Raw genomic sequence first — 25799 nt, 5'->3', positions numbered from 1 at the left:
ATATACATCAATTTTGTATATCTCTAATATACTGTTTTCAGTTCATAGTGACCATACTTGCAGTACTTATCTCCTGAGGAAGCCACTGTATGGCGAAACATGTAGAGCAAGAACATACTGCTGTTCATCTACAATATGGAAACTGTATGGTGACATCCTGATGTTTTTATGTATAAATAAATGTGATATTTTTATATATCGGTTTGTTCTTGGTTCATTTCTGTCACCCTAAAAATCCTATTATCCTCTTCATATTTATGTACTCTGGATTATTATTTGTAAACCTTAAGGTGTCATGATTGTGTTCAGAAATTGTTATGAATGTGTCAGCTTCCCACACAGAGCTTTATCTCCAACTTAATTGGAAACTAGTCTCTCTATTCCCCATCAGGCTCCACCCACCTCTAGTACAAAACTCCTCAGATACACTATATTGCCAAAGTATTGTGATTCCTGCCTTTACACACACATGAATTTAAATGGCATCCCAGTCTTAGTCTGTACGGTTAAATATTGAGTTGGGCCACCCTTTACAGTTATAACAACTTCAACTCTTCTGGGAAGGCTGTCCACGAGGTTTAGGAAAGTGTCTATAGGAATGTTTGATCATTCTTCCAGAAGCGCATTTGTGAGGTCAGGCACTGATGTTGGACAAGAAGGCCTGACTCGCAGTCTCCGCTCTACTCCAAAAGTTGTTCTATCGGTTGAAGTCAGGACTCTGTTCAGGCCAGTCAAGTTCCTTTATCCCAAACTTGCTCATTCACACTATATTGCCAAAAGTATTGGGCTACCCCTCCAAATTATTTGGTGGAGGGGGGGGGGTTATGGTGTGGGGTAGATTTCCAGGGGTTGGGCTTGGCCCCTTAGTTCCAGTGAAGGTAAATCTTAAGGCATCAGTATACATTTTGGACAATTTCACGCTCCCAACTTTGCTGGAACAGTTTGGGGATGGCCCCTTCCTGTTCCAACATGACTGCATACCAGTGCACAAAGCAAGGTCCACAAAGACTTGGGTGGAGGAACTTGACTGGCCTGCATAGAGTCCTCACCTCAGAACACCTTTGGAATGAATGAGTGCGGAGACTGCGAGCCAGACCTTCTCATCCAAAATCAGTGCCTGACCTCACAAATGCACTTCTGAAAGAATTGACAAACATTTCCAGAGACACACTCCTAAACCTTGTGGACAGTCTTCACAGAAGAATTGAATCTGTTATAGCTACAAAGGGTGGAACAACTCAATAGTGAGCCCTACAGACTGGGATGCCATTAAAGTTCATGTGCGTGCAACAGGCGTCCCAATACTTTTGCCAGTATAGTGTATGTTGTAAGTAGGGGAGCAACTGGATGTTTCTCCCTACCTATGCAAAATTATAATTTAAATTATTTTAATTTAGGGGCTTCTTGCTGTGAGGTTAAACCTATTAAAGTTGTTGTAAACCCTTACAAACCTACACTGTTTAGGAGATATTTGCCAAAACACATGCGCCATAGACAGCGGCGAGCAGGAGCACTGAGCGTGCCGCTATCAACGGCGATATGCCGCGAGTGGCGGCTCCCGTGCGCATGCACGGGAGTGACGTCATCACGGCTGCGTCGAATGACAGCGGCAGAGCAGTGAGACCCACCGAGAAGATGGATGCTCCGGACTACAGGGGACAGCGGTGACTTCGCTGGCTCCTGTGTCAGGTAAGTGACACATAATGGACTACTATTCGATGCATAGTGGTCCATTATGTTTTACCTTTGCAGGGAATCAAAGAGGAAGTAAACTCATCAGGGTTTACTTCCTCTTTAAGTGGAAATTTGTGATAAACCATGCACCCTGTAAATAAATATACAATAAAGTGCAAAGTGCAATATCATTGGGTGAATTGTGCAAATATATTATACAAATGTGTGGCAATTTTCAGTGGCGTAACTAGAACCTTCAGGGCCCCGATGCAAGAAACCATGAAGGGCCCCCCTGAACCCCAGCCAGGGCCCTTCCCTCCGAGTCCGGCGGTGGAACTCCAGGGCGTGGTCACAGGTATGACCTTTGTGAGCCCTGTAGTTCCACCACTGGTATCAGTAGTTTTTATTTATTTATTTTTTTACATTTTTAGGTGCCCCATTGGGGGACTGTCCCTAGGCAGGATTGGGTCCCCGTCCCCAGAAGAGATGAGGTCCTTTTCTCCAGGGCAGATGAAGTTACTGCCCCCAGGTGAGAAGGGGTCCCTGTCCCCAATGGGAGGTGGGGGTCCCTGTCCCCACGTTAGAAGGGGTCCCTGTCCCCAGGGGGATATGGAGGGGGTATGTAATAGTGTGTACTAGCTGCCTATGCTGCTGCCGGCCATATGTAGAGGGGGCTGCATGGGCCCCCTGAATCACAGGGCCCAGTTGCGGTCGCAACTGCTGCACCCCCTATAGTTACGCCCCTGGCAATTTTATAACGTGCAAATGTTACCAGTGAGTGGCTGGTAATCAGTAATAAGTGCAATGTCCAAAATAACTCATTCAACACAAAATATGATAAATTATAATATTAGTCCAAAAACTTCCATCAATTAATTTCAAGTAGTGCAACGATCTCATGACTCTGACAATCAAGTGACTGAAAATCTTCAACACCGATCACTCAGCCCACTCCTCAGATTTACATGACCCCCATTACAGGAGTCATATACAGCAAGTGGATACAAGATGTTCCCGATGTTCATCTCAGTGACTCAGCAATGAATGCCTGTGACCCCTGATGACATCAGACATGCTGACGTAACGCTTTGGGCGTGGTCAAGCTGCTTGACCACGCCCAAAGCGTTACGTCAGCATGTCTGATGTCATCAGGGGTCACAGGCATTCATTGCTGAGTCACTGAGATGAACATCGGGAACATCTTGTATCCACTTGCTGTATATGACTCCTGTAATGGGGGTCATGTAAATCTGAGGAGTGGGCTGAGTGATCGGTGTTGAAGATTTTCAGTCACTTGATTGTCAGAGTCATGAGATCGTTGCACTACTTGAAATTAATTGATGGAAGTTTTTGGACTAATATTATAATTTATCATATTTTGTGTTGAATGAGTTATTTTGGACATTGCACTTATTACTGATTACCAGCCACTCACTGGTAACATTAGGTGGCAATCTCAATGCACATGTAACATTTGCACGTTATAAAATTGCCACACATTCTCAAGCATGACACGTCACTTCTGCCCACAGTGGAACACAGGTGGAGCACAAAATGGCATCCCTGCTTTTACTCTTTTTTACTATTTGTACACTTGTTTAGGTGGATTGGGATAGGATTGGGATAGCAGGCGCGCGCCCGCTGCACAGTGCGGGTGCCAATGCTCGTGGCTGACGGATGCGATGACCGCCGGCCACGAGCGATGGCGGGCACAAGAGGCAGAACAAGGACGAGTGTGTGTAAACACACAAATCCCTGTTTTGTTCTGAAAGGTGTGACAGATTGTGACTAGGGATGGGCGAATGGTTCGGCCCGAGCATAAATTCGGGCCGAACTTTGGTTGTTCAGGTGTTCTGCAGAGCACCGAACAATATGCGGTGTTTGGGGAAAATTTGAAAGCAACAGCTGTTAAGCCCCATACACACTATCAGATTTTCTGCTGATTTTTGTCTTTAGATTTACCAAAACCATGGCCTGATTACATACAAATTGAAACTCCTAAGGATTGACCTCATATTATATGGTTTTTGTAAATCTGAAGACAAAAATCAGCAGAAAATCTTCTAGTGTGTATGGGGCTTTAAAGTCTATGGGACATTAACATGAAAAATCAAAAGTGTTCATTTTAACCACTTAAGCCCCGGACCATTTGGCTGGCCAAAGACAAGACCACTTTTTACGATTCGGCACTGCGTCGCTTTAACTGACAATTGCTTGGTCGTGCGACGTGGCTCCCAAACAAAATTGACGTCCTTTTTTTCACAAAAAAAAGTGTCAAAATGGTACAAAAGACAAGACACAACTTGGGACAAGTCCTTTATTAAAAAATAAAAATTTCCCACAAAGTCCATTTATCTTCTTCTCTCGCTCCACCGACAGACCGAAAAAGAAAACAAAAACAAAGCTGTGACGACCCGCTTCCATGGGAGACACCCGCTGTATGATGCATCCTCGCAGGTGACAGTTGTTTTATAAATGAAGGCGGGGCCACATGGTGACCCCTCCCCCCTCTGACGCATGGGGACTTCCCTATGGTTTTATGGTGGCAGGGCCACCCGGTTACGTAAGGGCCTGGTATGGAATTTGGGGGGACCACCACGCAATTTTTATTTTATTTTTTATTTTGGTTCAGGGGTTCACCTTTAATATTTATATCAGACCCAAAGGGCCTGGGGGAATCCCATGACGTTTTTTTCAATGACTTAACTGTATTGCCGGGACAGACAATTTTAAATTATGTTTTTTTGCATTGATACATGTCTCCTGGGGCAGGACCCAGGTTCCCAGACACTTTTTATGACAATAACTTGCATATAAGCCTTTAAAATTAGCACTGATTATTCATGTTTGTGTCCCATAGACTTTAATGTGTTCGTGTGTTCTGCCCAATTTTTTGCCTGTTCATTATGTTCTGGCGTGAACCGAACCAGGGGGTGTTTGGCCCATCCCTAACTGTGACTTATTAGCTAGGAACCATGATCCGTTACTTCCTCTAGGTCAGTCCCCTCCCCTACAGTTAGAAACACAAACAGGGAACACAGTTAACCCCTTCCCTGCCAGTGACATTTTTACATTAATCAGTGCATTTTTATAGCACTGATCGCTGTATAAATGCCAGTGGTCCCAAACATATGTCAAAAGTGTCCAATGTGTTCGTCATAATGTCGCAGTCCCGATAAAAAAAAATTGCAGATTGACTATTACTAGTAAAAAAAAAATAATAATAAAAATGCTATAAATCTATCCCCTATTTTGTATACGCTATAACTTTTGCACAAACTAAATAATATTGCGATTTTTTTTTTTTTTTTACCAAAAAATATGTAGAAGAACACATATCAGCCTAAAAACTTAGAAAAAAGTTTAAAAAAAAAATGGGGATATTAATTATAGCAAATTACAAAATATTGCATTTGTTTCAAAATTGTTGCTCTTTTTTTTGTTTATAGTGCAAAAAATAAAAACTGCAGAGGCGATCAAATACCACCAAAAGAACGCGCTTTTTGTGGGAAAAAAAAAAAAAGACATCAATTTTGTTTGGGTGCAGCGTCGTATGACTGCGTAATTGTCAGTTAAAGTGACGCAGTGCTGAATCGCAAAAAGTGGCCCGGTTCAGCAGCGATCATTTTAATAAAAGATCTACGTACTCCATTGATGTCCAGAGATTCGGACGGTGGGTGTCTTTCTGATGTGGTTCTGGAGGAAGATTTTCAGGCACTTGATCGTCGGATCCATGTGATAATTGCACTACTTGAAATTAATTGATGGACGTTTTTGGACTGTTATTATTATAATGTATAATATTTTGTATTGAATGAGTTATTTTAGACATTGCACTTGATTACCTGCCACTCACTGGAAACATTAGTTGGCAATCTCAATGGTTGTGTAACATTTGCACTTGAAGTTGCAACACATTTGTATAATATATTTGCACAATTCACCCATTGGGGACATCTAGTGGTTGTCTATGATATTGCACCTTATTGTATATTTATTTACAGGGTGCATGGTTTATCACAAATTTTCAATATAGTGTATGTGCCTGTCAGTGGTGATAGGCATGGACCCTCTGACTCATTGCGAGCACTGACAGATTGAGGTACCCGTCTCTGACAGGTACATGAATCGGTCGCAAACATCACTGTCAGTAATGCACCTTGATGGAATTCTAGATTGTGTTTTATGTTGTAGGTGTTTATGAAATAGGAAAGCATGTTGCCTATATTATGGTATCCACTATCCAGCATAAAATTTATTACATTCAATAAATTTATAAGGCAAAAAAAAAAAAAAAAAAAAAAGGATGTGCCAATATTGTGCATATACAGGTAAAGTTACATAAAAATATACTCACTTTTGCATTGTCCAACGGCACTACCTAGAGTTTCCCACTTGCCTTTAACACACGCATAGCGAATGGCTCCAAGACGGATGTAGCCAGGTCTGCAGGAATACTGTGCTTCTGTGCCAGCAGGATAAAATTGTTTATTCCAGTCACCCTGCAGCTCTTTATCTTGAAATCTTTGTGGTGGTCCACAGGAATCTAACATAATTAAAGCGTTGTTAATGTGATATGTCTGGATAGTGATAGACAGCTGTGATATGAAACGCCTAACATTCTCAGTTAAACTCCTACTCACTGTTATATACCATTAGACTTCTCTAGCAAATTTTTGCACACAAAAGAGGATTGTTGTTAGCATGTATTCATTTATATATATATATATTTTTTCCCCCTTTACTGTTTACTGTATTTGCTACATACTTGGGTATATTTATCTTCTTTTTTTTGTCCATGATCTGAACAACTTTTGCCCTAGATTAGACCATTTTTTGGCCACAAGTCAATATTTCACACTAATTCTATTTACCATAATGGTTTTTGACTATTTTCAAACAAGATTTGCCCTTTTACAAAAAAGATTGTCATGTTGAAAAAAATTGCATTAAACAAGATTTGCCAGTGTGAAAATGTAAGTATATTTAAAAAAATCCTACCTTGTAAAACAACCCATTCAATTTAAAATATAAATGAAAGACGGAACATTTTTGTATAGATACAGCATCTCACAAAAGTGAGTACACCCCTCACATTTTAGGAAATATTTTATTCTATCTTTTCATGTAACAACACTGAAGAAAGGACACTTTGCTACAATGTAAATTAGTGAGTGTACAGCTTGTATAACAGTGTAAATTTGCTGTCCCCTCAAAATAACTCAACACAACCATTAATGCTTAGGCTGCTGGCAACAAAAGTGAGTACATCCCCAAGTGAAAATGTCCAAATTGGGCCCAACATGTCACTATTGTGTGTGGCCGACATTATTTTCCAGCACTGCCTTAACATTCTTGGGCATGGAGTTCACCAGAGCTTCAAAAGGTTGCCACTGGAGTCCTCTTCCACTCCTCCATGACGACATTATGGAGCCCTAGATGTTAGAGACCTTGCGCTCCTCCACCTTCCATTTGAGGCTGCCGCAGAGATGCTCAATAGGGTTTAGGTCTGGAGATATGCTTGGCCAGTGCATCACCTTTACCCTCAGCTTCTTTAGCAAGACAGTGGTCATCTTGGAGGTGTGTTTGTGGTCGTTATGTTGGAATACTGCCCTGTGGCCCAGTCTCTGAAGGGAGGGGATCATGCGCTGCTTCAGTATGTCACAGTACATGTTGGCATTCATGGTTCCCTCAATGAACTGTAGCTCCCCAGTGCCGGCAGCACTCATGCAGCCCCAGACCATGACACTCCCACCACTCTGCTTGACTGTAGGCAAGACACACTTGTCTTTGTATTCCTCACCTGGTTGTTGCCACACACGCTTGACACCATCTGAACCAAATAAGTTTATCATCAGACCACAAGACATGGTTCCAGTAATCCATGTCCTTAATCTACTTTCTGTCTTTGGCAAATGTTTGTGGGCTTTCTTGTGCATCATCTTTAGAAGAGGCTTCCTTAAGGGATGACAGCCATGCAGATTTGATGCCGTGGGTGGTGTATGGTCTGAGCACCGACAGGCCTATCCCCACCCCTTTAACCTCTGCAGCAATGCTGGCTACACTCATGCGTCTTTTTCCAAAGACAACCTCTGCATATGACACTGAGCATGTGCATTCACTTGAGTATCTTGAGTGCACAGTTAGGGACCCAGCAGAGAGGCAGGGGTGACGTTTGAGGAAGATACTACCATGAACATGGAGGAGCTCAAGGGATTCAGTGGCAGTGAATCAACCAGTCTAGTGAGAGGCCAGGAGCTCAGTGGGCTGAAGAACTACAAGAATTGATTGTTGTGGAAGTGAAGGAACTGTTACACTTTGTGTTAAGAACTGTTAAAGACTGTTGCCATAGGAGACGCATGCAGATGTGGCGTCTTTCTGGATGCCTTTTCCTGCATGGCTGTCATCCTGTTGAAGTCTCGGAGTCTGCCAATTAGCCTTGCAACTACCTAAAGGTGTCCTGGCCCTAATCCTCTCTCCCAAAATTCTGTTGAGGAATAAAATCTCTTTTGCATTCAAGAAGTGTCTGGCATCCAATGACTAACTACTTTGCACCCACTATGCCTCACAACCCACTATATACATAAGAATGTACGCTATCTCTGGCCCTGGAGGTTCTCATTAGACCGAAGCAGGCCGGGGACCTTGCTACATATGTGATCACATTCCCTCTGTTCTCAGCTGCATAAGAGCTGGGGGGAGGAAAAACAGAATCCTGAACCTCCCTGTGAACGGCTGTGCAGGTGGACGTGTCAGGACAATGTACTAGAATGGGGCAATCAGAGCAAACATATAAAGAATGCAAGTTACTAAAATTTCAAGGGGAACACATCAGGTTAATCACATCATATTGCAGCGTAATATTATTAATAAAATTGTCCATCAATTTTAACATAAAAATCCACTGAGTCACAGAAAGAGGAGATGGAGAAGACCACGTGAATGGATGAATCCTAGTCCATAAAAGAGGAGTAACAATCCATCCAACAGCTGATAAAATGCACTTACCAGAACATGTTGACCCCTGAATTATCAGGAAGTCTGACACGCTTGTCTCCATAGGAGAGAATTGAAATGAATCGCCAGCTCAGCAGTTAGTAGAAAATGGAGAAAACACACACAATCAATGTGCTCTCCATTGATAATCTTCGAAAAAGCGTATACAGAACAATATGGAGTTCCCGTAGCTCCCTTTGTGTGCAGGATGGCAGTTTGTCAGGACAAGTCTGATTATTGGAGGGGAGCACACCGAGTTCCCAGCATAGCTAGAGAACTGACCATGGTGTGCTTTCATACCTAGTATAGTCAGTTTTTAAAAGGAAAGCAGAAGGACTGGCAGGAACACAAAGGAAGCAATACAACAGGATATTTTCTCATACAAGTACATGGAACAACAGGCACATATCACCATATCGTAAACAGGTGACCCCCGCGCCCCCTCTGATGTCACGGGGGTTTCCCCATGGCATAAGAGAGGGGCGGGGGGGTCACACGTTTATGTCACCTGGTGGCCCCGCTCTCAGCTATATAAGAAATGTCACCCAGAAGAAGGGTTATTCGGCAGGAGCCTCCCATGGAGGCGGAGGTGTTGTGGCTTTTTTTTTTCCGGTCTGTCGGGCGGCTTGAATTTACATCGCTCTACTGTTTTTTAATAAAGGACTCATCCCAAGCTGTCCCCAAGGGGAATTCCATATCCCGATAAGCCCCCCGCCTGCAGACCCCCACAACCACTGGGGAAGGGTTGTGGGGGATGAGGCCCTTGTCCCCATCAACATGGGGACAAGGTGTTTTGGGGGGCTACTCCAAAGCATCCTCCCCATGCTGAGGGCATGTGGCCGGGTATGGTCCAGGAGGGGGGGGTGGTCTCTCATCCCCCCTCTTTTCCTGTGGCTTGCCAGGGTGCGTGCTCGGATAAGGGTCTGGTATGGATTTTGGGGGGAGCACTGCACTATTTTTTTTTTATTTTGGCGCAGGGTTCTCTTTAAAATCCATACCAGACCTGAAGGGTCCGGTGTGGATTTTGGGGGGGGGGGGGGCCCTACGCCATTTTTTAAAAAAATTTGAGGCAGGGCTCTCCTTAATTTCCATATGAGACCTGAAGGGCCTGGTATGGATTTTAGGACCCCCCACGTAATTTTTTTAAAATTTGGTTTGGGGTTCCCTTTAATATTCATACCAGACCCAAAGGGCCTGGTAATGGACTGGGGGGTGGGGGGGGGGGTGGGGGCATGCCCTTTTTTTCAGTGAGTTTTATCTATATTGCCAAAACCCGACAATTAGTTACAGCTGCAAAAAGTTTTAAATGACAATTTTGCTGTGGTACTGTTCTAAACACAAGAAAAATGTGCCACTTTACAAGCATACTATACACACCCCCAGGCACGATATTTAAAGGAATATTTTATTTTTATTTCACTTTAAGCATAATAAAAAACAAAAAAACAAACACTGCTCCTGAAAAAATGCATTGATACATGTCCCCCTGCGGCAGGACCCGGGTCCCCAAACACTTTTTATGACAATAACTTGCATATAAGCCTTTACAATGAGCACTTTTGATTTTTCATGTTCGTGTCTCATAGACTTTAACGTGTGTTCTTCTGAATTTTTTGCCTGTTCAGTATGTTCTGTTGCAATCCGAACCGGGGGGTGTTTAGCTCATCCCTAGAAAAGAGGGAGGGAGGGGGCGGGGGGGGGTGTGCAAAGTTGCTCCAGTGTCCCTGTGGCAGCTCCACCTAAGCATGCAGGCTGCACACGCTTTGTAACTAAGTTGTTGCTGCTCTTCAGCCACAGTCCTTCTCTTTGGTACTCTCTAGATGGGGGAGGGAAGATTTGATTTAGCTGACAAAGGACAGATTTGTACTGGAAGGGCAGGTTTGGGGTAGAGCTCTGTACTGGGGAAGGGAAGAGGGGTATTGGGGTAGACTGGCCTGTGAAACATGCATTACTTAACTCTGCACCCTGTACATAACACTCCTGCCTCCTGTATGTAGCACACTCCTGAATCCTGCCTCCTGTACGTAGCACACTCCCGAGTCCTGTCCTGCCTCCTGTACATAAAACACTCCCGTGCCCTGCCTCCTGTATGTAGCACGCTCCTGAATCATGCCTCCTGTACATGCAAAAAGGGTGCCTCTGCGGAAATTTAAAGGGGCAGAACAAGTATTTAGCAGGCAATATCTTACTTTAAAACAAAGATTTTTATTTTACTTCAAGTAAAATCAAAGGGGTAGTGGGCATATGGGCAAACAGAAGCCCATATAGTAGAAGGGATATGAATGAATGTGTGGATACAAAAAGCAAAACAGGATGCAAAATACAATAAACACAAAGAGCAAAATACAGGTGAATATTCCTAACTGATGCATTTCTAGTGTTTCAAACTCTTCCTCAGGGAAATGGATCAGCAAACATATAATATCAATCTACAAAAAAAGAAACATAAGATGCATGGATAATACAAAGGTTATAGTCACTGTAGCATACTAACATTGAGAAAAAGCTAGTATTGTACTGACCCTGTATCAGAAGCTTGATACGTCATAAATGCATCCATAATTATACATAGTTAAAAACAATGGTACTCCTCAGGAGAACAGGAAGGGGAGGTGTGCTGCCTTGTGTCTCCTCACATCCGATGAAGGAACCAGGAGGTGGAGAGAGACTGATCCTTGAAAAATATCTCCCGCCCTGGATGGAAGGCTCACAGCCTTGAGTGATTTTATTTCGAGCTCATTTCAATCTTACTTACATCGTATGTACCCTTTTTAGATTACCCCCTGCGGGTTCTGTGAGGGACCTCCACTGATGCCCTCTGTTGGGTGAACCCCCATTTCCTCACTCAAGGCTGTGAGCCTTCCATCCAGGGCAGGAGCAATTTTTCAAGGATCAGTCTCTCGCCACCTCCTGGTTCCTTCATCGGATGTGAGGAGACACAAGGCAGCACACCTCCCCTTCCTGTTCTCCTGAGGTCTACCATTGTTTTTAACTATAATTATGGATCCATTTATGACGTATCAAGCTTCTGATACAGGGTCAGTACAATACTAGCTTTTGCTCAATGTTAGTATGCTACAGTGACTATAACCTTTGTATTAGCCACGCATCTTAAGTTATTTCTTTTTTGTAGATTGATATTATATGTTTGCTGATCCATTTCCCTGAGGAAGAGTTTGAAACGCGTCGGAATAGGAATATTCACCTGTATTTTGCTCTTTGTGTTTATTGTATTTTGTATCCTGTTTTGCTTTTTGTATCCACACATTCATTCATATCCCTTCTACTATTTGGGCTTCTGTTTGCCCATATGACCACTAACCCTTTTATTTTACAGTAAGATATTGCTTACTAAATACTTGTCCTGCCCTTTAAAGTCCCACTGAGGCACCCTTTTCGCATCTACCATTAAATGGGATGTGGGTTAGGCCATTTCCAGACCATTTGCAGCACTTACTCCCCTCCTTTGGCCTCCTGTACATAGTACACTCCCGAGTCCTGCCTCCTGTATGTAGCACACTCCTGAATCCTGCCTCCTGTATGTAGCACACTTCCGAGTCCTGTCTTGCCTCCTGTACGTAGAAAACTCCCGAGTCCTGTCCTACCTCCTGTATGTGACACACTCCTTAGTCCTGCCTCCTGTATGTAGCACACTCCTGAGTCCTGCACACCGTATGTTGTGTACATCTGAACCCTGTGCATAATGCACTCATGGTATTTGTAAGGCACTCCCACTGCAATTTGGCCACACCCACCCTTTCATGCCATGCCCTCTCCCCGTGTGAATGGGGAGGGGGCTTGAAGTGAGGGCATGGTTATGTCCCTGCACCTAATCTGTGAGAAAAAACCCTATGTATGAAATGTGGCCAGCAGTTTTCAGGCTGGGTTCACATTGCCATACAAATTGGCTGACAGCAGGGATCTGGTGCGTCCCTGTTCATTGTTTCAGGTCCAAATTTGGTCTGAATTTTAGGCTGAATTCAGACATGAAACAGACCAGAAGACACAAAGGACTTCTGTGCAATTCACGCTGCAACCGCCCTGGAGAAGTGTGAACTGACTCCATTGAGAGCAGGTCACAATCTCCTGACATGTAAATTGGATGTGGGGAAAGCCGCATCCAATTCACAATAGTGTGAACCCAGCCTCAGGCAGGAATTACATTCCATTGAACAGATTTGACAAACAGCTATCCCTGGCTATCCCCAGTTGATTTGAGAGATTTTAAATTTCAATTTAATTTTATTTTTCGGCATGCTTGTTTTAGGTCCCTTTGTGAGTGCAAGACAATAAATGTAGGTTTTGAGGATTTAACATAATGATAGCATGCTTTCTATTTTAGCCCTTTCTCCCTGCTCAAACTTCCATTTCATCAATGTCAGATTTCTCATGCTGGGAATGGATTTCTGTGCCCAATTTATACTCCCAGAGAACTCCGGAGAGAGAGATGCCCGTGATGTCATTGCCTACATTTGTATTTTTTGGGAGTACCTTTGGACACCGTTGGACCATGGAAAGGTAAATATTAGTTAAAAATAGAATATTAAAATATTATTTAATGTGTTATGAGTTTTTATTATTTATTTTGATTTATTTTCCTAGGGACCCCAAAACCAGTTCGGGGGGGGGGGGGGGGGGGGGGTAGGATGACCAACTACTTGCCCCTAATGGGAGCAGGTAGATGAAACATAAGCCACCTTTTGCAGACACCCCTTTCTGGGGATGGGGGCATCAATGAGCCTGATGCCCAACAGGCTCATTTATGAAACCTTATCAAAGCACCCCCAAATGCTGTAAGGCACTTAGACTGGTATCCACTCAGGGAGACTGCATGCTCTCCACTCTCTTGCTACCTGAAATGCCAGGCTGGTTCACTCCTGGGGAGAAATGCAGTTTTTGTGCTCAGTTTTGGTACCATGGAGAACATAAATGTAAAGAATTGCAAGGAAATTACAATTATTTAACAAGATTTGCCCAAACATTGCCTCCAAGATTAAGCAATACGAAAAAATCTCCAGTGTACTTTCAACTGATCAACCATCTCCTACCAAGCTAAAGTTCCATTTTGTCTTGCATTCTAGAAAAAAAAAGAAAAAAAGAAAAAAAACAAGGCAAACAAAACATAAGATTGAAAGAGATTATAAGAAAAGTAAAACTCATCCAAATTAAAAGATCTGAATAAATTGATTTATTAAGTGACAGTGACTTGAAGAGTCTGTGTCTTCATCTGAACAGATAACAGAAACATACCCAGGGCCGCTCTTCCGATGATCCTAATATGGAAGGATCAGCTTCGCAGGAGAGACTGTTGGTACACACCTTCACTAATTGGTCCACTCGACTTTTTTACTGCCTGTAACGCAGTCAGTCGATGTGCCCAACTCTAATCTGTTGATGCCTTTCCTATCCATTCATGACAAAAAGAAACTTATGTATTCTGAGTGGGAACACCCATATAAACAGTTTTTTCCTCCTAAAAAGTTTTCTATAATTTATCCTATGGAGGAAAAATTCTATAATGGGGGATTCCAGCAATTGACGCTGCTATATCCTCTGAATAAGAACCTGAACCAATGCTCAAATGTTGAAAGATCCAACAGATAAGTTGGAATTTCTCTTTAAAAACAACATTTCTCTCGCAGGTTCAGTCGTTCAGCCTGCATTGGCAGCGATTGGAGTATCTCAGTCTTTAAAGGGACCAGTTTGTAGAGGTACTCAAAATTATTCCCGATCAGCAGGCACAGGAGTTGGCCAGTATATCAGAAGCATTGCGTTTCACAGTGGACGCTATGAAAGATTCTATTCTCCAAGCCTCACGGCTCATGCTAGGGCTGGTGCATGTGCGTAGAATCCTATGGTTGAAAAATTGGTCAGCCGAAGCGCCATGAAAAAAGCTCTTGGCCAGTTTCCCATTTCATGGTGAATGGTTATTTGGAGACAATCTGGATAAGTATATCCAAAGAATTTCTAATGGAAAAAGTTGTCTTTTATCAGTTAAGTAGTATAAGCATTTTCCATTAAACCTGCATCTTCTCCAGTGCCAGGGGCATCAGCCTCCAGGCAGTCTCGATGGCCTCCACCATCAGGTTCAAGAGGAAGACCTCAGAGGCAGTCCCAGGGCCAAAAGAGGACCTGGGGCAGGAAGCCTGTGAAACAAAATACTAAAGCCTCCTTATTATGGGGCGCCCCCGCTCGCTTGAGTGGGGGGGAAGGCTTGTACACTTTACAAAAGTCTGGCAGGAACAATGTCAAGACAGATGGATGGCTTCCTCAATTTCTCTAGGTTAAAAACTAGAGTTCAGAGAATTCCCGTCTCCTTGTTTTCTAAAATCAAAACGTTCCCAGAGACCCAGGGAAAAGGAAGTCTCTTTCTGGCTTTGGATCATCTGGTCTCAAAAGGTGATATCGGTGGTTGCCACAGAAGAACAGGGGTCAAGGTTTTATTCAAACCTCTTCACGGTGCCAAAACCAAACAGGAAAGTCAGACCCATTTTAGATCTCAAGGATCTAAACCGGCACTTGAATATCCATTCCTTTCACATGGAGTCAATCCAATCAGTTGTCTCCATCCTACAAGGAGGAGAATTTCTGGCATCAATGGTGATCAGAATTTTGGTATGGTGGTGTTTTTTTTGAGCACAGTTGACAGGGAGTGGCTGCACTTATTAGTATTTTATTTGGGGCAGTGATCAGGGACACTGGTGCAGGCTGGCACTGCAGTCTGTGAGTGTACATACAGTGTTGCAAGCTGCTGTACAGACACAGGCTGCAGCAACTCTTCTCTCTGCTCTCACAGCTGATCTGTGTGAGAGCAGAGAGAACTAATGTTTACACTTGGTTTCCTATGTTTACCATGTGATTGGACACAGCAATTCGATGCAAAAAGACCATATCAGTGGTGGCTGGTGCTCAAAAATTGTTTTTTTTTTTTTTTTTTGGGGGGGGGGGGGGACTAGGGTGTGCAAGCAAACTGAAAAATTAAACTGGTAGTAATGCAGGACTGTAAATGGCCATTTATCAGGTGATTATTATTACTGCTGGATAAAACTGTGCCCATCAATTGCAGGCTCACTGTGCTACAGTAGGCCAATCACATCCACGTTTCAAGTAAAATAAAACCACTTAACATAAGGTGTCCTTATTAGAGCCCCCTTTTACATCAGATGTCCCCATCAGAGTTCCCCTTTACATTACATGTGCCCATCAGAGCCCCCGTGTCAGCCCCCCCCCCCCCTCTCGTACTCACAGCTCTCACACAAGTTGCCTGTCTTCCACCTTTGTACTGGCCAAGATAAGTCCGAAACAGGAAGTGAAGGCACAGGACCCATCAACATGGAACAATGCTAGAGGGAGTGGTCAGGAGGCAGAGCTCAGCGCCCCGAGGACTTTTCAAGAAAGCCAGTAGTGCTTCTTGTTTGTAATCACGTGATTGCAAACACATCATGCTTCTCATAGCAGCTGTGTGTCCGGCGCCCTGCACACAATTAAAGGGCCATTATTATTTTATTTTTTTTCCAGTGATTGCAGCACATCATGCATCCCATACACCTGTGTGCCTGGCATCCCACACACACTTAAAGGGCCAGCATTTATTTTTTAATGATGAATAGCTTCGGGGGGCGGCACCCCTGTGCCCCCTATGGGCAGGCCACCACTGGACCATATGATCACCCAGATACAGTGGTAATGTGATCCCCTGTGTCTGGGTTACACAAGGATCATCGGGCTTCCAGGTGTGAGCTCTGTGAGAGAGGAGAGCCAAGTTCCTTATCAAGATATTTTTTACAGCTTTGCAAAAGAGTCAAAGCTACAGCATTAACTCTGGCAGAGACTAAGTTCAGATACAGGAAGAGGTCTGGACACCCATGCAGTAAAGATTCCTACAGGATGTGGAACATCTTTCATTACAGGTATATTAGGTCACTCATAAATTTATTGAGATTTGTCATAACAAAAAAACAAAAAACACAATTATTCACTTGTTTCCATTATTAATGCATTGTGTCTCAGCTTACATATACCACAATATATTTTATTCCATACAATATAAAACCAAACAAAAAGAAAAAAAAGGAAAGAGAGAGTGTCCATCTATGTCCAATGTGCTTTAACTCAATCCTGTACGCCACATCCCATATTGTGTTCAGATCTTTTTGTAAGGTTTCCACATCCTGCAGAGAATTTATTGCCCTGCTTTAGCTTAGTTTCGTCCACAAATACAGAGATTGAACTATTTACCCCATCCTCCACCTCCAGGTCGTTTATGAACAAAATAAATAGGTTGGTTCCAGCCAGGGGCGTTGCTAGGTCTGCAAAAGATCTGGGACTAGAGCCCATAGCAGCGGTCCTGGGGGGGCGGGGGGGCAAACCGGTGGTAAGCAATGTTTTGCAGGAAAAGGAAGGCTGGTGTCATCATGGCATAATGGTTAATATGGTTTCAGGGTGATTGAATGGCATTGTTTATTATATTGTAATATATAACGAAGTGGGGAAACTCACCATAATGCAGAATCAGTGGGAGCCCAGGGCATGTCACTTGCCATGCCAGCCAGTGCCACCAAATGTGCATTCTCGCTGCATTGGTGGCAGGCTGGCAGCACTAGTCCATTTAGTGAGGGCAGGAGAGCGGAGATGCGGGGCGGGCAGTGAGAGATGATGTAATCTCTCTGCTCCCCGTCGCACCTCTGACATTTAAAAGGCCCGCACTGTGAGGGCAGAAAAGCGCTGATGTGTGGCAGGCAGTGAGAGATTATATCATCTCTCACTGCCCCACGTTGAAGTCCCGGCTGTGAGGGTGGAAGAGTGGTGATGGGCAGGCGGAGAGAGATGATGTAATCTCTGCTCATCTGCCCGCTTGTCTCCAGGGCTGGACTTGGGCAAAAATGTGGTCCTGGACTTCATCCAGACAAGCCAACTTTGACAGGTCTCACCCATGCCAGCCAAACCCACCCCCCCCGGCTGGCCATCCAAGCTCCCCCCCTTCACTAGCCGTTAGCCGTTCTACCTTATTAGAGTAGAACGGCTGGTACTGGTACTCATATAGGCAGTACCAGTGTGGAAGCTAGACATTATTTCACCCGAGGCAAAGAATCAGTTCAGTGCCCTCCCCGTAATGGGACAAGAAGTCTAGGCAGAAGTGAGAACTCCCAGGCCATAGCTGTTGAGTCAGCTGTCTGTCCCCTTCCCCATGCTCCTCTGGTCCTCCCCCTGCTTTTCTGTTCCCCCACATGCTTATGCGTTCCTCTCCTGCTCCTCTGCCCCCCCCCCCCATGCTCATCTGATTCCCCTCAATGCTCCTCTGTACCCTTGTGTTTCTCTGGTCTCCACCCCCCCCCCCCTTCTCTGTTCCACCACATGCTTCTGCATCCCTCTCCTGATCTTCTGGTCCCCCTTGCTCCTGTGGTCCCCCTGTGCTCTTTTAGACCCCCCACATGCTCCTCTATCACCCCCCCATTGCTCCTCTGGTCCCCCCACGCTCCTGTGGTCCCCCATGTGCTCTGTGCTGCGCTTGTCCCCCGCATGCTGTTTTGGTCCCACATGTGCTCCCCCTCCCAGCGCTCACCCCTTCTCCCTGCTTAGTTATGCAGCGCATCATGCAGACATGACAGTATATAGACAGGCATACAGACATGATCCTTAGGAGTGCACACTGAGAAGCTCATCATACGATCCAGAAGACATGCAGCTGCACACAGCTGTAACGTAAACTTCCTCGGCACTCGTTCTCTTGTTTTTTCCTTCCCCTGCTCTCATCTAGATTCTCTGCGGCAGCAAATAGGATGGAGAGCGGGGGAAGGAAAGAATAAGAGAACGAGTACCGGGGAAGTTTATGCTACAGCTGTGTGCAGCTGCATGTCTTCTGCATCGTATGATGAGCTTCTCAGTGTGCACTCCTAAGGATCATGTCTGTATGCCTGTCTTTACTGTCATGTCTGTATGCCACGCTGCACAACTAAGCAGGGAGAAGAGGTGAGGGGACAGAGGAGCGGAGGGGAGTGGCGGTCCGCTGTCACTAAAACTGGCTCACTAGCCATCGGCAGTCCCGATGGCCAGTGCATGCCTGCTTGTCTCTCCTCCACCTCCAATGCCACCCACCGCAGCCGCTAAAGATGTCCAAGCACAGTGTTCAAATAGATTTAGTAAAGTATTCCTAGGGTAAAGAGGTCTGTGCAAAGAGTTCCAGTGAAACTGTGTTAGAGGATGGGTAAAGGTTGGGTGACTGCCATCTCACCAATCACTAGACTAATACAATGTCTTCCAGTCGGTAACTCGTGTAGCGACACTCGTGCAGTAGAACGGTTGTGAAGCTTGGTACACCGACTGGCAGCAGGATTGGATGTCCAATGTCAAATGGCACTGCTAGGCCCTTCAGGTATGGGTTGAAAGGTGGTACTACGGTTGGTAGGCCGCGACCTCTATCTCCATGCATGGAGAGGTCCATCTCACGTCAGGCCCAGGAGGAAGAGAGCTCCACATAGGCTTTTGCTTCTTTTATAGCTACTCCAACCAATCTACCCCATGGAAGCAAAGATCCCTGTGCTATATAGTCCAGGCACATAATCATGTAAAGCAATTATCGGATGGGAGAACTACTCATCCCACAATCCATTGTAGTCCAGGCACACAAATATGTTGTCACATGATATACTGATAACTAGAGGGACAGACAATGCTTTGAAAGTGACCGTAGGACATGGTACTTTAGATTATAGTTCATATTGCTACAATAGTTATTAAAATAATTGCATTTCCATGCTCTGTGTACCGTGGGACACCAGATATAGTGATATGTATCACAGAGTCCTCTGTGATACATTGTACATGCCCCACTTAGTACAGAGCAGAGGGCACTTTCCTGAGTGGTGCCAAAAGGATTACAGAGAGATGGCTGACACACTTCCTCTCTCTGCATTCTTCTTGCCATTGCTTGCTGCCTCAACCTCCGAAACATCTCTAAACTACGTCCCTTTCTAACCAATGAAACCACAAAGCTCCTGATTCACTCTCTGGTTATCTCTCACCTTGACTACTGCAACTCCCTCCTCATTGGCTCACCTTTAAATAGACTATCCCCCCTTCAGTCCATCATGAATTCTGCTGCCAGACTCATCTACCTTACAAACCGCACAGTGTCCCATATCTGCCTCCAGAACTTCTCCTGAGCCTCGCCCATCCTCTGGAACTCACTACCCCAATCTGTCAATGTCTTAACTACTTCCCGACCAGCGCACGACGATGTACGTCGACAGCATGGCACAGGCAGGCATATTGGTGTACATGTACGTGCCGCGCTGGTCGGGACCCCCGTGAGTCCGGTCGCAGGACCCGCGGACTCGATCGCCGCGGGCATCCCCGCGATCGTCTCACGGAGCGGCCGAATGGAGGAAATGCTGTATAAACAACATTTTCCCATTCTGCCTAGCAACTAGTGACGCTGATCTCTGCTCCATGTGATTGGAGCAGAGATCAGTGTACACTAAATGAAAGCCCAACCCCCCCACAGTTAGTAACACACCCCTAGGAACACTTAACCCCTACACTGCCACCCACTGGTTAACCCTTTCACTGCCAGTGTCATTTACACAGGAATCACTGCATTTATATAGCAGTGATTACTGTATAAATGACAATGGTCCCAAAAATGTGTCAAAAATGTCCGATGGGTCCCCGACAATGTCGCAGTCACAATAAAAATCGCAGATCGCCGCCATTACTAGTAAAAAAAAAATAATAAAAAATTATTAATAAAAATGCTATAAAACTATCCCTATTTTGTAAACGCTATAACTTTTGCGCAAACCAATCAATAATCGCTTATTGCGTTTTTTTTTTACCAAAAATATGTAGAAGAATATGTATCGGCCTAAATTGAGGGAAAAAAATGTTTTTTTATATATTTTTGGGGGATATTTATTATAACAAAAAGTAAAAAATAATGCGTTTTTTTTTCAAAATTGTCGCTCTATTTTTGTTTATAGCGCAAAAAATAAAAACCGCAGGGGTGATCAAATACCACCAAAAGAAAGCTCTATTTGTGGACGTCAATTTTGTTTGGGAGCCACGTCGCACGACCGCGCAATTGTCAGTTAAAGCGACGCAGTGCCGAATCGCAAAAAGTGGTCTGGTCTTTGACCAGCAAATTGGTCCGGTCTGAAAGTGGTTAAAATGTATACACTTTTAGGCGATCCCTGAAAACTTTCCTCCTCAGAGAAGCCGATCCTGCCCCCATCTAACAACTGCACTATTTTCTCCATTAGCTCATCCCCCACAGCTATTACCCTTTTGTATAACTTGACCCTCCCTCCTAGATTGTAAGCTTTAACGAGCAGGGCCCTCTGATTCCCCCTGTCATGAATTGTATTGTATTGTCTACTCTAATGTAAAGTGCTGCGCAAACTATCGGCGCTATATAAATCCTGTATAATAATAATAATAATAATAATAATAATAATAGTCTCGCTTGTCTCAGGAATGTGCTCAGAGCCAAGTGTCCATTATGAAGCAGCCATCTCCTTTCTAGCTATATTGTCAGATGGCCAAGGGAAAGGGAGACCTCATCACTAGGTTTAGAAAGCACTCAGTAACAGGAGACAAAATGTTGCATGTATTCTGTACTATGGGGAACAGGACAGGAAAAAACAAACATTTATAAATTTTATATATATATATATATATATATAATATTCTTATAAGGATTGTCATACACTTAAAGTCTGACAGTCTTCCACTAGAGGTTGCTCTTGGCATGTTCATAAATGTCTCCTTTGTAGTTATCATGCTTATCATTTCCTTGGTTCCTGCAAGCTTGAATGTGACTGTATACTCTTGAATGAATACAGCTTTCTTTTCCTTTTTGTGCATTTAAAATAAAACTTCTGAATGTTTGCCAAGGTTTAATTGGCACTCTTGTGCCATGTTAATTGAATTGGAAACAATAAAGAACATCAGAAAGGTCCCCTTCTGCGCAACTTTGCACTTGTTATTAAGCATGCATTATAGTACTCATTCATTTTTTATATATATTACAGGTATATTTACATCAATAATATTTGCACAGCACTTACTGTGCATTTAAATCAGTCCCTGCCCTCAAGTAGCTTACAGTTTATGATGCTACGGTCACTACAGTATGTAACCTGCATACACACCCACACTAGTGTCAGTTTGGACAGGAGCCAATTAACCTACCAGCATGTCTTTGGAGTGTGGGAAGAGACCCAGGCAAGCAGAGAGAAACCATGCAAACTCCATGCAGATAGTGTCATGAGTGTGATTCAAACCAGGAAGCCCAGTGTGGCAAGGCAGAAGTGCTAACCACTAATATATATACAGCCGTGACCAAAAGTTTTGAGAATGACACAAATATACATACATTTTTCACAAAGTCTGCTGCTTTGGTGTTTTTAGATTTTTTTCAGATGTTAGTATGCTATACTCAGGGCCGCCATCAGGGGTGTACAGCCCACACTCTTGTAAGGGGCCCCAGAGTCTAGAAGGGCCCGGATGAGAGAAGGCAGGGAGAGCTGTATGAAAGCTCTATGGCTGCGCTGGCTTCCAGAATGTGTGCGAGTCAGCAGCTGCTGCTGTGTCACTGACATCGGGCTCTTTGCTGCCACCTCTGGTCAATTCCAGCATGTGCACTCCTAGTGTTTTGCACAAGAGCTGGGACCAGGAACAGCACCTTCCAAATAAGGACTAATGTACAACTGAAGAGGAACGAGGGTGGGGTGGTGTACATGTGTGTGCATGCATATGTGCATGTGTACGTGTGTGTCTGTGTACATATATATGTGTGTGTGTGTGCGGGGGGGTTGAGAGCGTACAGGTGTGAGGGGGCCTGAGAGCGTACAGGTGTGAGGGGGCCTGAGAGCGTACAGGTGTGAGGGGGCCTGAGAGCGTACAGGTGTGAGGGGGCCTGAGAGCGTACAGGTGTGAGGGGGCCTGAGAGCGTACAGGTGTAAGGGGGCCTGAGAGCGTACAGGTGTGAGGGGGCCTGAGAGCGTACAGGTGTGAGGGGGCCTGAGAGCGTACAGGTGTGAGGGGGCCTGAGAGCGTACAGGTGTGAGGGGGCCTGAGAGCGTACAGGTGTGAGGGGGCCTGAGAGCGTACAGGTGTGAGGGGGCCTGAGAGCGTACAGGTGTGAGGGGGCCTGAGAGCGTACAGGTGTGAGGGGGCCTGAGAGCGTACAGGTGTGAGGGGGCCTGAGAGCGTACAGGTGTGAGGGGGCCTGAGAGCGTACAGGTGTGAGGGGGCCTGAGAGCGTACAGGTGTGAGGGGGCCTGAGAGCGTACAGGTGTGAGGGGGCCTGAGAGCGTACAGGTGTGAGGGGGCCTGAGAGCGTACAGGTGTGAGGGGGCCTGAGAGCGTACAGGTGTGAGGGGGCCTGAGAGCGTACAGGTGTGAGGGGGCCTGAGAGCGTACAGGTGTGAGGGGGCCTGAGAGCGTACAGGTGTGAGGGGGCCTGGGAGCGTACAGGTGTGAGGGGGGCTGGGAGCGTACAGGTGTTAGGGGGGCTGGGAGCGTACAGGTGTTAGGGGGGCTGGGAGCGTACAGGTGTTAGGGGGGCTGGGAGCGTACAGGTGTTAGGGGGGCTGGGAGCGTACAGGTGTTAGGGGGGCTGGGAGCGTACAGGTGTTAGGGGGGCTGGGAGCGTACAGGTGTTAAGAGGGATGCGAGAGTACAGCTGCTGATTTTGAGATGTCTCTTTTGGGCAAAATATAAGGATGAAAGCACTGATGGCTTATAATATACTGTTCATTTACATATATGAAGTTGTAAGTGTTAAAATAAAAGGTGTGTGCACGGAAGGACTTGATGGGATGGCTAGTGGGTGGATTCGGTGGGACGACCAGTTGGCAGGCCCTGCGGAATGTTAGCGGAAAAGCCTGGGGGGGGCCCAGGCCTAAAGCAGTCTAAGGGGCCCCTCAATTTCTGATGGCTGCCCTGGCTATACTGAAGTATAATTACAAGCATTTCATTTATGTCAAAAGCTTTTATTGACAATTACATTAAGTTTTTGCAAAGAGTCAAGATTTGCAGTGTTAACCCTTCTTTTTCAAGACCTCTGCAATTCACCCAGGCATGCAGTCAATCAACTTCTGGGCCACAACCTGACTGATGGCAGTCCATTCTTGCATAATCAATGTCTGGAGTTTGTCAGAATTTGTGGAATTTTGTTGTGTTCACCCGCCTCTTGAGGATTGACCACAAGTTCTCAAATGAGATTAAGGTCTGGGGAGTTTACTGGCAATAGACCTAAAATTGTGATGTTTTGTTCCCCAAGGCACTTCATTATCACCTTTGCCTTATGGCAAGGTGCTCCATCATGCTGGAAAAGGCATTGTTCCTCACCAAACTGTTCTTGGATGTTTGGGAGAAGTCGCTCTCCGGAGATGATTTTGTATCTTTCTTTATTCATGGCTGTGTTCTTAGGTAAAATTGTGAGTGAGCCCACTCCCTTAGCTGAGAAGCAACCCCACACCACATGAATGGTCTCAAGATGCTTTACTTTTGGCATGACACAGGACTGATGGTAGCACTCACCTTTTCTTCCACAGACAATGTTTCTTCCAGATGCCCCAAACAATTGTAAAGAGGGATTCATCAGAGAAAATTGCTTTACCCCAGTCCTCAGCAGTCCAATACCTGTACATTTTGCAGAATATCAGTCTGTCCCTGATGTTTTTTGTGGAAAGAAGAAGTGGCGTCTTTATTGCCCTTCTTGACACCAGGCCATTCTCCAAAAGTCTTTGCCTCATTGTGCTTGCAGATGCGCCCACACCTGCCTACTGCCATTCCTGAGCAAGCTCTGCACCGGTGTTGTCCCGATCCTGCAGCAGAATCAACTATAGGAGATGGTCCTGCTGCTTGCTGGACTTTCTTGGGTGCCCTGAATCTTTCTTCACAACAATTGAACCTCGCTTCTTGAAGTTCTTGATCATCTGATAAATGGTTGATTTAGGTGCAATCTTAGCACTGTAGCAGCAATATCCTTGCCCATGAATCCCTTTTTGTGTGTGCAAAGCAATGAAGACTGCATGCGTTTCCTTGCAGGTAACTATGGTTATCAGAGGAAGAACAATGGTTTCAAGCACCACCCTCCTTTTAAAGCCTCCAGTCTGTTATGCTAATGCAATCAGCATTACGGAGTTGTTTCCAGCCTTGTCCTCATCATCTTTGTTAATGAAAGAATCACTGACATGTCAGCTGGTCCTATTGTGGCAGGGCTGAAATGCAGTGGATTTTTTTTTTTTTGGGTAGGCGGGGCGAATTAAGTTAGTTTTTCTGATGGCAATTTGCATAGTATTTGCCGTGAAAATTGAGGCAGCAGACTTTGTGAAAATTAATATTTGTGTCATTCTCAACACGTTTGCCCACAGCTGTATATACTGTATATTGTGTTGGGATAGCTCAAGTGGGGATCACCTTCCCTGGGAACAAAAAGGCAGTCCAACGACAAGTCTTTTCTTAAAATTTTGACTTGTAGTCAATTTCATTTAAAAGGTTGCACAGAAAATAAAACAAAAATCAACAAATAAAACCTTGCCTTCCAGGCACTAAACAGTACAGGTTCTTTCCTCACAGGTGAAGGCCTTTTCCCAGTCACCAACCAAAGTTTAAAAAAAAATAAAAAAAAATTAAACCCTCACCAAAAAACAAACCTGGTGCAGTTTTACTGCAATTTTGCCATTATTTTCATTCATTTCAATGGGAGCTGCATTTTTGCTGAAGTCTTTAAAACCGCACCAAAGATGCAGCATGTAGAACTTTTCAAAACGCACCCCACCCATAATGCAGTGGTGTGAAGTGTCCCATAGGATTTAAAGGGAAAGCCTTTTTCTTGTGTTTTTCTTGTTAAAAACACAGGAAAACGTATCAATGTAAAAGGGCAATTTTGCCGTGATTTTAAAGGACATGTGACTCAAAAACCACACCAAAAATGCATTGCAGCGTATTTACCCTGTTTTCCATTGCTTTGGTAAGGTGCTTTTTTGGTGCTTTTTTTTAGCACCCAGAACATGCTACAAAGATGCTGCAAGCAGGGTTTTTTCACCACAACAGAAGCGCACAACCACAGTGTGAAAATATTCATAGAAGGGTAGGGAAGCATTTTTCTTGAGCTTTTCGGG

The 25799-nt window shown here is 44.7% G+C and overlaps 1 protein-coding gene across 2 annotated transcripts in view; it reads right to left on the bottom strand.

The window, feature by feature from the left end:
• LOC143928074 (complement factor H-like) overlaps positions 1-25799 on the bottom strand; it is a 1075600-nt gene that overhangs the window by 1015666 nt on the left and 34135 nt on the right. For both annotated transcript variants that reach the window (XM_077452686.1, XM_077452684.1), the window contains exon 2: positions 6032-6220. In XM_077452686.1, the coding sequence (XP_077308812.1) occupies positions 6032-6220 (189 nt within the window). The remainder of the gene's footprint in view (positions 1-6031; positions 6221-25799) is intronic.

Source organism: Lithobates pipiens, unplaced genomic scaffold, assembly GCF_037356315.1.
Source record: "Lithobates pipiens isolate NorthernLeopardFrog02 unplaced genomic scaffold, aLitPip1_a1.2 Scaffold_23, whole genome shotgun sequence".
Lineage (NCBI taxonomy): Eukaryota > Metazoa > Chordata > Amphibia > Anura > Ranidae > Lithobates > Lithobates pipiens.
The sequence above is the reverse complement of the archived record's forward strand: the minus strand, read 5'-3'. Positions and strand labels throughout refer to the sequence as shown.